Genomic DNA, 15,716 nt, shown 5'->3' with positions numbered 1-15,716 from the left:
TGCTTCTCCATGCCTTCTGGGGAAAGCTATTCATTTAGTCATAGGAATGTTTTCCCACACAGTCAGCCCTCACATCTGAAGCAGCCTCTAGTCTCCTGCCTAATTGACTGACACTTTGTGAATCCAATCTTGATGGCTCCATGCATGTTTTCTGCAATAAAAACATTCTCTCGGCATGACGAGAAGTGCCATGCTTCTCTAACTTGCCATACATCAAATCAGCCTTCTGTTTCCAAGACTGTTCCTCTGCCCTGCTTCTCTGAAGTTAGAAGGAAGCAACGGCATTCTCCCACCCCACTGCTATAATGATTTTTATAAGATGGATTTTATATGTCACTGTTGAATATTTGAGGAGGTGAGCTCACAATTCTTGAAGTTATTTTCCTTTGGTTCAAATCACATTCCCACTGTAGCTTCTTCAAATTGTCATGTTCACAGGTCAATTTGAAACAGAAATAAGCTCCACTGAGGACTTCGTTTCTTCATCAAATTGGCTTAGAAACCAGATCTGTGTAGTGTGTTGACATGACACCATGTAAATAGAATGTATTTATTTATTTTTTTAAAAAAATCTATGCTGCCCACACCCATGTTTTGATTCTAAATAATTTATCTAGAAGGCAATTTAAAAATTAAAATTGAAATAAAACAGACATCATGAAAGATTGTAAACTAAATCAAGGCCCTACGTTTTAAATTTTAAGGAGGAGGGGGCCAGCCTCAATTTTAACCAAGACCCATTTCTTAATGCAGCCATTGGCATGGAAAAAGAGAGCTATGTGGTGCAATCAGCAAAGGTGCTCACTGAAAATCTGAACATACAGGGCAGACTATCCATAAGTAGGCCAAAAGATGGATTATACATTGGTGATAATATTCCCCATGAATTAAACTTTGTATTGACCTGTTCATTCCAAATTCTCAGTCTGATCAAGTGAACTGGAGCTAATATTATCATCTATTAGCACTCTTATAATTATTAAGTGAGACAAAGAAATGCTGGCCATCATTGGTTTTATGCATTAGATATTGGGATTTTGAAACAACGGGACCATTTTAAGCTGGTGCTAAACATTCTGAAATCGTTTAGTGAGAATTTTATACCACAAAGACTTGACATTGATTAATCTATTTCAGAGCCTGTTAAAATCTTGTGATAGAAGCAGGAGATAAATCTTGTCACAAAGAAAACAAATAATAAGTATCAGAATCTATTTCAAGTCCTAGGATAAATTAGCTGACTAAACATTCTTTTAAGTAATGAGGCTTAACCCAGAGGGGTGTGGTTGTGTGTGTATGATTTTATATATTTTTTAAAAATATGACTTATAGCTCTTGCGTTTACTAATATAAATATAGTACAGCTTTCAGCTTTTTTACAGTAATAAATGAATTATGCCAGATAAATACCTTTAAGCATAGGCAATGTGCCTTTCTTTCAACATTAAATAACAGAGATCAGAAAACAAGGGAGTGGACTTTCAGAGTAGCTACCATGGCTGACTCTTAGGCAAGATTGCATCCTGACTAAAGTAAATATTGCATCCTGACTCAAAGCCTGTTTTTCAGAGCTGAGCTCTAGCACTATAAGAGATTTTCTGTATTTGAGCCCTTGGGATCCTTCTTTGTACTGCATTGGTGTGGCAGCTGAGGGTAGGACACCAAAACTCAGGACAACCCTATAAAAAGAATTCTCTCAGAAATTATGGCATGCTGGAACTGGGTGCTTAAGCTACATTCTTTGCCTGGAGCATTTTGGTTCTGATGAAAGCAAAAGTTTTCCATAAAGATTTAATTGGTGGTTTTTTCCCCCAAGCCCCATCCCAAAAAGTCCCCTGAGAGCTTTGCCTCTGTGCCCTACAGCCTCTTCCATTTGCTGTTGTGTCACTCCAGGAAAGAATGAATTGAGCATAGATGGATGCATGGGTCCTTGTAGAAACTGAGAAAGGTTGTACAGTCTAGAAATTGTACAACACCCACTTGCCTGGTAACAAGCTGACTCACAGAGCACCAGTGGGCCATTACAGGAAAGCCTCTCACCAGATTCACAGCGGGAACCAGAGACACTAAATTAACACGCATGGCTGCAAGCATAACATACGCCTTGCCTTCAACAAGGCCAGTCTCACTATGAAGCAATATAGAAGAACTTTGCTTCAGGCAGCTTGTTCAAAAGGGGCACTAATTTCTCAGTTTCCATTTCATTGCAGAAACATGTCCCAGGCTTCTAGAACACTGCATCATTTTTTTATTACTGTTTTCATTTTGTGCTTCAAGTGGAAAAAACGTCCATGGCAAACAGCAAACAGGCAAATGGTAGAGTCCTACCATGGCAAACAGCAAAGGCTCATTAAAAAATAAGTGAAAGAAATCCTGTTAAGGACGAACTTTCATTTGAGTATTTATTGTTTTAAAATATAGCTTAATTATTTATTATAGATTTAATTCATTTAGTAACCGGTGGGATCCAGAAGAAGAGCTGTTGGGCCTGCCCTTTGGAACATCTTATCCCTTCCTCCACCCCCAAGTGAAGTTCAACCAGGGGTGAAATCCAGCAGGTTCTGACAGATTCTGGAGAACCAGTAGCGGAAATTTTGAGCAGTTCGGAGAACTGGTGAATACCACCTTTGGCTGGCCCCAGAGTGGGTTGGGAATGGAGATTTTGCAATATCTTTCCCCAGGAGTGGGAAGGGAATGGGGATTTTGCAGTATCCTTCCCCAGGAATGGGGACGGAATGGGGATTTTGCAGTACTCTTCTCCTGCCATGCCCACCAAGCCACACTACACCCACCAAGCCACGCCCACAGAACTGGTAGTAAAAAAAATTGGATTTGGGGGGAAGGGAGGAGAGGTTGGGGTGGTGGAGGGAGAAGGAGGGGAAATATTTGTAAAAACTTTATAAAACTTTTTAATAAAAAAAAAAATTGGATTTCACCCCTGGTTTCAACCCTCCTTACCTTCCGTTGTACAGTTAGACTGGGGCTTCAATGGATGGGTTTCACACTGGGGGTGCTTAGTAGATTAACAGGTATCACTTCCTTCCCTTCTCATCATACTCCCTCCATCCCCATCGTTTTAGCAAGGCTGACTTTTTTTATAGTATTGCATTTATATTAGGTTTTATATAGTTTATATAATTTTATAAATAAATAAATTTAATAAATAAATGTTTTCAGATTGATTTCATAAAATCCAAAATCTGAGAACAACATCAAAAATACAAGAAATACAATCAATATAGATAAAAGCAAAATAGCTAACCTAATGTGGGACAATGGACAATGGCATTTTTTAAGCATTCAGTGTTTTAGGGCATTTATTTTGAGATGGTTTATATAGGAGACTTTGGGTTGAGTAATTTCAAATATAATAATAAAAGTAAGAAAAATACTTTTAAAAAGGTTAAACAACTTTCATCTGAAGATAATTTATGCTTTATCTATTGCCATTTACAATTGTTGTCCTCAACTTTTTATCTGGTCCTTTGTGCTTATCTTGGTATTTGTTCGATATTCTTTTTAGAGTTCTTATTTTGATGTACTTCTACTTGTTTAGAAAGTATATTAATTGACTGTACACCAACAAGAACTTATATTATTGGGCAGTATGAAAGTATAAATAATAATAAACAAACAGGGCAGCTGCAGTGGTAGCCTCTTCATGTTGTGTAGATCTTGGGTGGCAGCTGTTATACAAAGCTTATTCTCACAGCTGGACACCTAGTAGACCCTTTAACAGTCATTATGGGAAACATTCCTTCTGATCCGCCACATAGATTAGTAGAAGATTAAAGCAAAATGAAGCACATTTGGCCTGAGATAGGGGTCTTAACCTACCCTAAACTCAGTATGAGGGCCACCTGGAGATATTTTTGCTCATATTTCTTCAGATAGTAAGTCTCCCACTTTAAAATCAAAGCTAAGATGGTAATCCTTTTGTTAAAATGGGTGCCCAATTTGTCTGCTGTCAAGGAAGGATGAAGGTTATTTATGACTCTATCACAAGATTGCTTTCGATGCACTGCAGGATATTCGGGCAAGCATTGCCATTTGTCTCAAACTGCCAGCGCTCCCTGACTAATACACTTTCAGCCTCAGGAGAACCACACAGTATTTTTTTTTCTCTTGAAGCCCATGGGCAACTTTGCTACTGCTAAAACTGTTTTAGTTTCAGAGAGACTAACACGTTTAACCATTTCGCTGGGAAGTGCTCCAATGTACACCGATGAAAAGCAACTTTCCTGCGTATAATGTTGCCCTTGTTGAGACAGGGTGGGTTTTCTGTGGTTTTCTTGGTTTCTTTGATTCAGTGCCTAATGCAGGCTATGGATAAAGAAGCAACTCATCTCTAAACCCAGGGATTTAGAGTAGGATTTTTAGAAGGCCTCGTGAACAGCCCTGCACTCTCTAATCCGAGGAGCAGGTTGATACCTGTATGTTTCATGTAAACATTGTCAGCTATGGTGATTTTGAATTGTGGTCGGGTTCCAAACATGCCCATGAACTAAAATGTTTATTGCAAAAGAAGAGATTGTAAAAAATTTTTTTGAAAAATAGAAGTTGAACCACTGAGAGCATAAATCATTCACTAGAACCAGACTGTTGGAACACTACTTGGAAAAAAAAACAGCCACCTGTCTTACTGTTTGATAACAGATTGGTTACAAAAGAATCTAAAAATAATCAGAGGAATAAGGTCTCTGGTTCCAATAAGGAGATTGGGCGAATTGCTACTTAAGCCCCTTAAACTCAATCCCAGTATTCCCAGTACTAGGGAAGGTGTTAAATGAGAGAATGAGAGAGTGGCAGCAATGCAATTATAAGCCAGTGCTGCTGTTTTGATTCTAGAGTAAGGAAGAACTCTAAGGCAGGGGTCCCCAACCTCTGGGCCACAGCCCACTACCGGGCATGGCCTATTCAGAACTGGGCAGGACGAATGGCGGGCCAATGCGCACACAGTTCAACTTGCATGAGCGGCAGGCCAGCATGCATGCACACGCATGTGCAGCTCAATTTGTGAAAGTTCAACTGTGTATGCATGCATGTGCACACTGGCCCACTCCTGCGACCCAGTTCCTTCTCCCCCCACCCAGCCGAACCACTGAACAGCAAAGGTTGGGGACCATTGCCCTAAAGGCCTACAGATAATTATTTACTCTCCACATAACATAACCTATCCAGTCAAAGAAAATAAATATATTGAGTTAAATCCGGAAACATTTCTCCTGGGAATATTAAAAACTAAATTTGATAAAAAAAATAAGATATCTGATCCTACATATACTAACAGCAGCAAGAACTGTGTTCGTGCAATATTGGAAGGAACATAACTTACCACCAGAGGGATTGATTATCCAGAAAATATTTGAATGTGCTGAAATGAATAAACTAACCTTAGAATTAAAAGAAAAAGATGATTCGGAATATTATGCAGTTTGGGAAAAATGGTGTAGGAGGATAGACAACAGAAACAAAAATAGGTAATATTTATAAGGAAGTTGAGGATGTATATATATATGTACATAATGTAGATTTTACTTAAACTGTTAATCCAAAGCATATAAAAATGACACTGTCTGTTTGACTATGTATTAGAGTTATGGAAAAGAAAAACTACAATAAAAATTATTTATATATTAAAAAAAAGAAAATCAATATATTGTTGTAAGTACAGGGAGATGATGAAGCTTGTGATAGTGACAATCATAAAATTCCAGATCCATTTAAGAATTTTTATGAAGGGGGTGGCACACTTATAAGCTCTGAACATCCTGTTCATATGGGATTCTCCCATGAGCACCACCTGAAAAAGTTTGATGAAAGTTCAAACCCTGTTCCTCATATCAATAATATTTAACAAGTAACACAATTGTGTTATAAGTGCCTGAATTTCTCAGAAGTTCAGACATACAGTATATAGTTAGAGAAAGCACAATCACATGACTCACATATACATAAAAAGCTTTTGGGAAGTAAAACTAGGGGTCCAAATAAAATTTAAAGACCAGTAAAGCAGTAGCAGTTAGAAGAAATTGTGACTTACAAAATTTTTAAATTGTAGAGGCTGGAAAATGCTCCTTCTGGAATTTTAGAGAGTTGGTTTCCAGATAGGCGCCTGTAATAAACAGAACATACAAGGTCAAGATAATACAGCCAAATGTTTAACAGTGTCTTTTGTTACGAAATATAATGATAGCTTGAAGTGAAGTGCCTTCCTATACTTTTCGGCAAGATAGAGCCATTATGAGGGGAACCAGAGGTCATTATAGGAGAAAGGGTTTTCTGTACAATAAAAGTTGCTTCCTTCCTTCCTTCCTTCCTTCCTTCCCTCCCTCCCTCCCTCCCTCCCTCCTACTAATAAGAGAAAATTTATAGTCCAGATCTTATTGTGACAAATGGGAAATCTCTATGATAATATTTGTAAGATTAGGAAAATTTCATTATCACAAACCATTTTTTTCCAAGGAGATTATTATAGATGGTTTATTAAGGAGATCATCCATCTTCAGACTCAGTGTCCAGGACCAACATAAGGACAGGGTTGATCTCTTCTTCTCTTTTAAGAGGTCCCTTAGAAATTGTTTTTGGGTCAGGTGAGTCTTTTGCATTCCTGTTACATTCATTGATATTTATACACTCTCTGGATTCCCCCGAAGACAATTACAAATGTGTTATGCTGGTCACTATTCCTGCATACAAAAATATAAATCCTATTTGTTATGTAGATTTCTATTTTTCTCTGGAGTTTAGAATCATTGTGTCTTTAATAGTGTAAACAGCATAAGATTGTCTGTTTAACACAAAAAAGCAGACTATGGCACATGGATTTTGTAGAAAATTATCAATTAGAATTTGATGGATTTTTAAGAGGGCAACTCATTGATATCACTGCATTTTATTTAATTTCTGTATCCTGGAAGAGTCAATAAACATTGATAACACAGAAACGGTGTCCAAATTGGTGCTTATTGCACTTCATTTTTGTGGTTTAACTATATTTGTATTTATTCTTGTACATACATGTATATATTGCCTCTTCTTCCCAAATTGGGAAATAGATTGTTTTTAATTATAAAGTTGTATATGTTTTATCAATTTCATTTTTATTTTTATTTATTTATTTATTTTGTCACACGGAATATATAAGCATAAGCATGAAATAACTGTACAATATATAAGCATATATATAAGCATGAGTATGTAATAACTATATTAATTGGATATAACGAAAGGAAACAATAGGACAGGAACGGTAGGCACGCTTGTGCTCTTATGCACGCCCCTTCAGTGGACAAATAATCTTAAGATTGTTTAAAATTGGTTACAGTGAATTTAAGTTTTAGGATTACAAGGTACTTTACATTTAACTTCTTCAACAGGCATTGAAAATAAATGAGCTGTGTGGATACAATGCATGGATGCAGTGGTAGAAATTGTACATTTTAAATAATCCAGTGAGAGCTCCTATGGGGAAGAACTAGGATAATAGCTCAGAAGAAATATTTGAATGCTCCCCACCCCATGCCTCATGGGAAGCCAAATAGCAATGCAGGAAATTCTATCATTCTGGTATAGATATTGGAAGAATGGAAATTTTGCTATTCTATGAAGGAAATTACCAATTAGGAAATGAAATGTGACACCTGTAAATAGCATTTGTAGCAGAACACAAGCATATGTTTACCTATATGTATGAAGATACTTAGAAAACAAGAGAGACAATTTTTCACAAAAATGCATTTATTTACAAGAGCAAATATAAGCAGAAACATCCCAGGAAACGATATTTAAATGTGTACGTACATAAAGAGAAAACAGGGAAGAAGTTTAGTTTTCAAGGAAGTCTCCCTTAATAGGAAAAGAACACCTTTTGAATCAAGAGGGAATAATTTCATATATAATGAATTCTTACAAGGAATGGTTGTTGCTCTTTTAGCCTGTAGTATAGGAATTCTCAATCTTAGCAACTTTAAGATGTGTGGACTTCAACTCCCAGAACTCCAGTTAGCTATTTTGTGGCGTGGAGCTTGAGATGTGTGCTTTATGTATATGCTTGAAACCCAAGCCAACAAAATGGAGCAGATGAAGCTGTCAACACTGGTTTCCGTTCACTATCATGAATCACTGACTGTTTAGCCTTGTGTATTTTGGCACAGCAGTGTTCTTTCCTTCTCCCCCCCACCCCACCCATTGCATTCCCAGTCCTTCTTGTCAGTCAGCAAAATCTTCATCTGCCTAATTCTTAAGTCTCTTCAATATTCTAACAAACTTCCTTTGGGCTGATGTTTCTAATTAGATGGGGAAAAAACAAAATCATACTGATAAAATTATTTTCTTTTGATATAAGAAACAAATGGATTTCTACAGTTCAGCACTACTGTCAGCTTTCACAGTCTCAACTTTTCTTTAAGCGCTTGCCTCATTAGGCATGAAGTCTCATAGACCTCAGTGAGGCTTAGTCAGGAGTAGGCATGCCCTGGATATTGTGCCACCTTTTCTATGATCAGCTTTCCAAAGAAGCTGCATAAAGTATTTAATAATAATAATAACAACAACAACAACAACAACAACAGAGTTGGAAGAGACCTTGGAGGCCTTCTAGTCCAACCCCTTGCCCAGGCAGGAGACCCTACATCATTTCAGACAAATGGCTATCCAACATTTTCTTAAAAATTTCCAGTGTTGGAGCATTCACAACTTCTGCAGTCAAGTTGTTCCATTTATTAATTGTTCTAACTGTCAGGAAATTTCTCCTTAGTTCTAAGTTGCTTCTCTCCTTGATTAGTTTCCACCCATTGGGTCTTGTTCTACCCTCAGGTGCTTTGGAGAATAGTTTGACTTCCCTTCTTTGTGGCAACCCCTGAGATATTGGAACACTGCTATCATGTCTCCCCTAGTCCTTCTTTTCATTAAACTAGACATACCAAGTTCCTGCAACCTTCTTCATATGTTTTAGCCTCCAGTCCCCTAATCATCTTTGTTGCTCTTCTCTGCATTCTTTCTAGAGTTTTGTCATCTTTTTTACATCGTGGCGACCAAAACTGAATGCAATATTCCAAGTGTGGCCTTACCAAGGCATTATAAAGTGGTATTAACACTTCACGTGATCTTGATTCTATCCCTCTGTTTATGCAGCCCAGAACTATGTTGGCTTTTTTGGCAGCTGCTGCACACTGCTGGCTCACATCTAAATGATTGTCCACTAAGATTCCAAGATCCCTTTGTGACATACAGCATCACAAAATCTCCTACGGACAATGGACACAATATGGGTTTTCCATATGAAAATATTAAGAAGAAATTCTCCTACTACATTTCAATTACAGCCAGCTGAATGGTGAAAAATATAATATTAAACATCATTTGTTGAATTGGCCATAATGACAAATCATAATGGATAGGTTCACACACCACTCCAAATCAAAAACAAAGAACTTTATGGATTAATTGTTAAGTGTGAGTCCAAACAACGCCAGAGTAGTAAGGCTTCTCCTTCCAAACTGGCACCTTACAGTGCCACATTGGGCTATTACTGTTCCCATAACTTGGTGCCACTCCATGTCAAGATGCATTTGTATAGCATACAACTAGCCTACCTGCTTGTAATAGCCCTCCTGTGTAAGCTACATAATCATTCCTGTGCAAGCTACATAATCATTCAAGTAATTTATGCATTTTCATTACAACCTATAAACAATAGCTTTGTTCAGTATCCTGATTTAGAGATTAGAAAAGCAATTTTTACTGTGTACACTATCTTCTTTTACTGCTGCTGTTAAAGACAACTCTTGTAGCTGAAGATCAGACTTACCATATATAAGCTGCAAAAAGCCAGACATCCACTAGATGGCAACAAAGAATTAGGGTTGTAAGTATTTCTTTGCTACCATCTGATGGTAGCCTTAGATTTTGCAAGCGCCAGAAGACCTAGTGATCAGGGATCTCAACATATTGCTAGGATAAATTAGCAGATTTCATTTTTGTAACTGCATATACTAAGATTGCTATTTATCCTATATAGGAATGAATGGTGAATCCATTATGAATTAGCATTAAACATGCCAGTTTTTAATGTATGTATTTAACCAGTGATGAGCTAAATATTGTGACCAGTTAGATTAATCAGTTCAAGATCAATTTCATCACAACTTCTTTTGATTCTTTTGAAAGAGTTAGGAATGGTCAGATGGTTCTTTGTTATCTAATAAACATAATGTTGTGATGATCTGCCTGAATTTACCACAAAAAAGTTAATGGTACGATTGAGGTCCTTAATTTCAAACACTATCTTTCAACAAAATCAATTGTTACTTGTGTTACAAATAATAATTTTGAAACGTTTGATTAGAAGTAACAAGAAATTACTTCTACCTGTATTTCTGTATAACTGGAATTAATATTTCTGTCAAAATGTATCTTATTTTCATGGCTTATTACAACCTATGATTTATGAATTACCATGCCTGCTTCAGCCAAAGAGCAAATTGCATTTAATGGCTTTCCACAAAGTCATATTATATATACCTCCTTGTTCACATTGTCTAAATAAAAGCCAATATCATGTTTTTTGTTTCGTTTTACGTTTGTATTTTCCCTGTTTTGGAAAATCATATATGAGAAGTGGCAATCAGAATGTACACACAATATTCCTAAAGTGATTGGGGAATTCTGGGAGTTGAAGTCCACAAATCTTAAAGTTGCCAAGATTAGCAACTTTAAAGTTACCCCTGCTGTAAACATGTGGAAAAGTCTACCTTTATGCAGATAAGTAAAAAAAAAGGAAGAAAACTTTAAAGAAACCATGAAGATTACATGAAGCAGTATATTATCATTTGCTACAGTTTGAGTGTCAGGAAGGGAAACATAGTTTTTACCACCTAAATAATAATATTTATTTATTTATTTATTTATTTTGTCACAACATCATACAAAAAGATTATATAGTATATAAACATATAAACATATATAGGAAGAAGAAAAGAAAAACAATAGGACAGGAACGGTAGGCACGTTTGTGCACTTATGCACGCCCCTAATACAATAACTTACTGAGTTGCTAGTGTGTGTGTGAGTGTGTGTGTTTACTGCTGTTAACAATATGAATGGTCTTGAGATTTTTCTGCCTCACATTCAAATATAACTTGTTCAGTCTTGGGTATTATTTAGGTAATCTTTTAAAAGATGTCAAGGCAATATATGTTTAGTAATACTTACAGTTCTTCCAGAAAATGTAAGTGATGGAAATCTCCAGGCAGCAGTTCACTGATATTGTTCATACTTAGATCACTGAAAAATATAAAATAAAAAAAGAATTTGGAACAGTTTTAGTGTAAACCACAGTTCAACTTTGATAACCAGTTTGGGGTGATGATTAAAACACATGGCTAAAAACTGAGAGATTGTAAGTTCTAGTTTTGCTTTGGGCAGGAAGCCAGAGGGTGATACAACCCTCTCCCTCCCTCCCTCCCCCCCCCTCCCTCCCCCTCTCTCCCTCCCTCTGTCTCTCTCAGTCCTGAGAGGAGGCAATGGCAAACTACTTCTAAAAAAACCTTGCCAAGAAAACGGCAGTTAGTCACCAGAAATCAACACTGACTTGAAGGCACACACACACACACACACACACACACACACACTCTTAGATCTTATACAGTATTAAAAAATCATCCCTAGTTTGTGGGCTGTACTTATTAATCTGAATACAAGCTGGAGTCATATACCATGTGAAGCCAAAATTTTGTAATCCAGAGCTTGTTAAATAAGAGAAATCCTACTAACTGGAATAAACTACAGTAGCCTGATACATGCCTAAACAAAAGCCATAATTTCTAGAGCCATTATACATTGTTATTTTTGGCTTTTTCTATGCTTTATACGCTCTCAAACTGAAGGAATTCTGTTTTATCATTTTTAAAATGTTATTATAAAATCAATCTGAAGGTTTTGAGTGGTAAGATAACATATGAAATAAATAAAACTAAAATATGTGTTATCTTCAGGAAATCCCCATTAATCATTTAACCTTGAAATAATTTTCCTACATTTTCTGTACATAGATACAGCCTCTTTAGGAACTACACATTTTAATCTGGGCTTCTAAATAAACAGTACATCAAATGTTTATTTTGTTTCATAGGACATTTGACTGTTATAAAACAGTCTATATTACACTGTTCACAAAACATTTGACTTAGTGTGAGGCAAAAAAAGGAGGGAAACTTTAAAGAAACCACGAAGTAGTTTTAAGATGAGATTACATGAGCAGTATATTAAATAATGAAGCATAAAAATTGATCTCCAGTTCTGTTTCTATCATGTATAAAAGTTAGGAATAATGGAACAGGACAGACAAAACATATTACTCATTTAATATATTTATATAATACCCTTCAGCCAAACAACAAGTCATAGCTAAATACATCAATTTAAACAAAAAGGGCTGCAAGACAAATCCATCACAGTAAATCTTGCAATAAAAATAATACTGTACTTATAATAGGTAGAAAACAGCCTGAGGTCCAGATGTACCACTGGGTATTATTGGTGTAATGGTGACAGCTGACCTCATGCCAACAGATAATCTGACCCAGCAGTTTCATATGGAAATTAAATAGAAAGAGTGGGAAGGTAGAAGCCTGCAGTCTGCACAAATAACGGGACATGGGCTCAATTTCTTCTGCCTGATTTAAATTGGCCACAGAGAAAGAAAGGAGAACCACTGCAAAATGATGAATACCATTTCTAATCTTTGGAGCTGAACCAAAAGAATGCCATAATCAACAGTATCAGAAACTTCTGATAGATCAAGGAGCACAAAATGGGCCCACCAACCCCACACCAGCTGTATCCCAGGTCACTGAAGAGCATGATCAATACAAAACCATAATTTGAAACCCAACTGAAATGGGTCCAGAAAACCAACTTCTTCCAGGCACCATGTTTATTTATTTATTTATTTATTTATTTATTTATTTATTTGTCATAACAATATATACAAGCGTTACATAAAAGGTTATAAATATATGAACGTATATATGAGGAGAAATGAGGTACTAAAAACGTGTATATACATAGGGAAAGAAACAGTAGGACAGGAACGGTAGGCACGTTTGTGCTCTTATGCACGCCCCTTTAGAGTCCTCTTAGGAAAGTAGTGAGGTCAACCGTGGACAGTTTTTGAGTGAAACCTTTGGGGTTATGAGAAGAAACCACAGAGTCAGGTAATGCATTCCAAGTATATACAATTCTGTTACAGAAATCGTGTTTTCTGCAATCTAAACTGGAACGGTTGACATTGAGTTTGAATCTGTTTGTAGCTCTTGTGATATTGTTATTGAAACTAAAAAAGTCATTGACAGGACTTGTGGCTGTTGTGGCTCTCCAGCAGTCAGCAGAGCTGGCAGCAGATTCTGACAATGAGGAGATTGGGATCTGGGTAAGGCTTGGACGATGGCTCTGAGTCGGAGGCAGAGAGGGGGCCAAGGCCATCTGGTTGTTCTTTGCTGCTTCCAGAATCTCCGGAGTCTGACATCAGCGAGGCAGAAGAACAGCGTGAGCCTGTTCCCAGTATGCGCATGCACAGAGCTGCCAGGAGACAGGAACACTTAAGGAAACAGGGTCGACTTGGGAGTAAGGCTTGGAGATGATTGGCCCCTCCCATAAGACGTAAAAGAGAAGCGAACGGGACATGATCTTTTGCAGGAAGCAATTAGTTCATCTGGCCAATTCAAGAACTGAAACTTCTGTTTGTGACTCTGCGCCAAGTTTGGCCTTGCCCTGCGTCTGGAAATTAGCAGGGCATTGGCAGTGTTCCACATGAGATAGGTGGTTGTTGATAACCTTCCTCTGAAAGACTGTTTATCAAGCCTTGTGAACTGTAAATGAACATAATTTACAGCCCTATGAATTAAAGAGGTTTGCCGGGACTAAGTTTGTGCCGTTTAATTTCTAAAGAAGCCTAGGTCAGAACATACGATTGTAAAAATGGTCAGACCATCCAGTTTTTTCATCTGATTCAAGTAAACCTGTGTTACAGGTATTATGTCTACCTTATATGCAGCTCTACCGTTCCTCTCTATTGTAGTTGTTTCCTTTTTCACATTGCTACTCTAGGATTCATCTCTATTGTTCCTGTGATGCATTTCCTGTTCCTGTTGTATTACTCACTCTCTAGTAAAATGGTTTCTGCACAGTGATGGCTTGTAGTGTGCTTACTTACTCTACATGAAATATGGTGTCAGAAGCAACTGAATCTTCACTGTGTCTACACATTTAATGCATACCAATCTAGCACTTGCGGTCCTGTCCTGGAAGCCATGCATTTGAAGCAAGAAAAGCAGCATCATAGCAGCCACTAACAACATACCACCACCAGAAGCCATGAGGGTAGGTGGAGGTTGCAGCAGTAACTGGGACAACTTCAGAGCAGAGTTGGAGGATTATTCCCTAGCCATTGGCTTAAATGACAAGCCAGCAGCAGTGCAAGCAGTGACACTGCGGAGGCTGATGGGCAGCGAATGCCTCCATGTTTACAAGCACAATTTAACCCTTATAGAGGAGCAAAAATGTGATACTAAAGCCATCCCTAGTCTTTTTCAGACCTGGTAAAATGTCATATATGAAAGATATATATTTGGCAGCTGTAAGCAAAAAGAAAGCGAAGCAATACACAGTTTGGTCACACAGCTAAGAGAAAAAGCTGCAAGCTGTGAGTATGGCTCTCTGAGAGATGAACTTATTTGTGATAAAATAGTTCTGGGTAATGAAAGCACAAGCCACCGCCTTTTGAGGGAACACAATTTAAGTTTACAAGCAGCAAGTGAAATCCGTCATACCACAGAATTTACTGACAATCGGATGAAAGCTCTGGAACAGGAAATGCATCACAGGAACACTAGAGATGAATCCTAGAGTGGCAATGTGATACAGGAAAAAACTACAATAGAGAGGAATGATAGAGCTGCATATAAGGTAGACATGACACCTGTAACAACCTGACCCCTATCTTTCTGAGCAGATAGATTTTCTACTCAGGGGGCCTCTCCCTTGTCACAATTAAGAGTACTCATATTATCACTACCAGTCTCTGAACTTCCACCAACTCATCTATCTTAAATGAGGATAAGTAGCATTTATGTACTGGTGAATATATAGTGGGGCCATGCATAGACTGATAACAGCAACCTCAAACCTATAAAACCACCCCCAACTGTTTGGTTTAGACAAAAAAGATTACTAAGGACAAAAGAGAGCCTGCAAGATCCAACTGCTTTGTAGCCATAGGACTTACGATTTTTATAAGTAGCCAGTCAAATAGAGGAGCTATGACTAAAGCATCATGCCTATTAACTCATGGTTCATTCAGAAAGATATCATAGGCAAAGAACTGGATGCTATTAATAATAAAATTATGCTTTCCATCTTTCTCCTGGTGTTATTTACCTATCAGAACCCAAGGCAATTTCCTATGGTCAGTTCTGGCTAATTAGTCTATGAATGCCTAAAATTGCTGGTTTACTTCAGCATTTCACTTAAACAAGAGATATTTTATTCAGTAGATTACAATTTGAGGAGTACTTCTTTTTTGTAGACATTGTTTCAAGGTGCCCTTCTTGTAGAAAGCATTAATTATCCTCTTGTAGAAAGCAGTCAAGAGTAGAAGAGGATACTCTTCCTTCTGCATATTTATCAGCAATTATAGATAGAGGTACATATATGAT

The 15,716-nt window shown here is 37.3% G+C and overlaps 1 protein-coding gene across 2 annotated transcripts in view; it reads right to left on the bottom strand.

The window, feature by feature from the left end:
• LGR6 (leucine rich repeat containing G protein-coupled receptor 6) overlaps positions 1–15,716 on the bottom strand; it is a 170,133-nt gene that overhangs the window by 84,578 nt on the left and 69,839 nt on the right. For both annotated transcript variants that reach the window (XM_058175930.1, XM_058175929.1), the window contains exons 2-3: positions 11,215–11,286; positions 6,044–6,115 (exon numbers count right to left, since the gene is read on the bottom strand). In XM_058175930.1, coding sequence (XP_058031913.1) covers positions 6,044–6,115; positions 11,215–11,286 — 144 coding nt within the window. The remainder of the gene's footprint in view (positions 1–6,043; positions 6,116–11,214; positions 11,287–15,716) is intronic.

Source organism: Ahaetulla prasina, chromosome 3 (assembly GCF_028640845.1).
Source record: "Ahaetulla prasina isolate Xishuangbanna chromosome 3, ASM2864084v1, whole genome shotgun sequence".
NCBI classification, from domain to species: domain Eukaryota; kingdom Metazoa; phylum Chordata; class Lepidosauria; order Squamata; family Colubridae; genus Ahaetulla; species Ahaetulla prasina.
The sequence above is the reverse complement of the archived record's forward strand: the minus strand, read 5'-3'. Positions and strand labels throughout refer to the sequence as shown.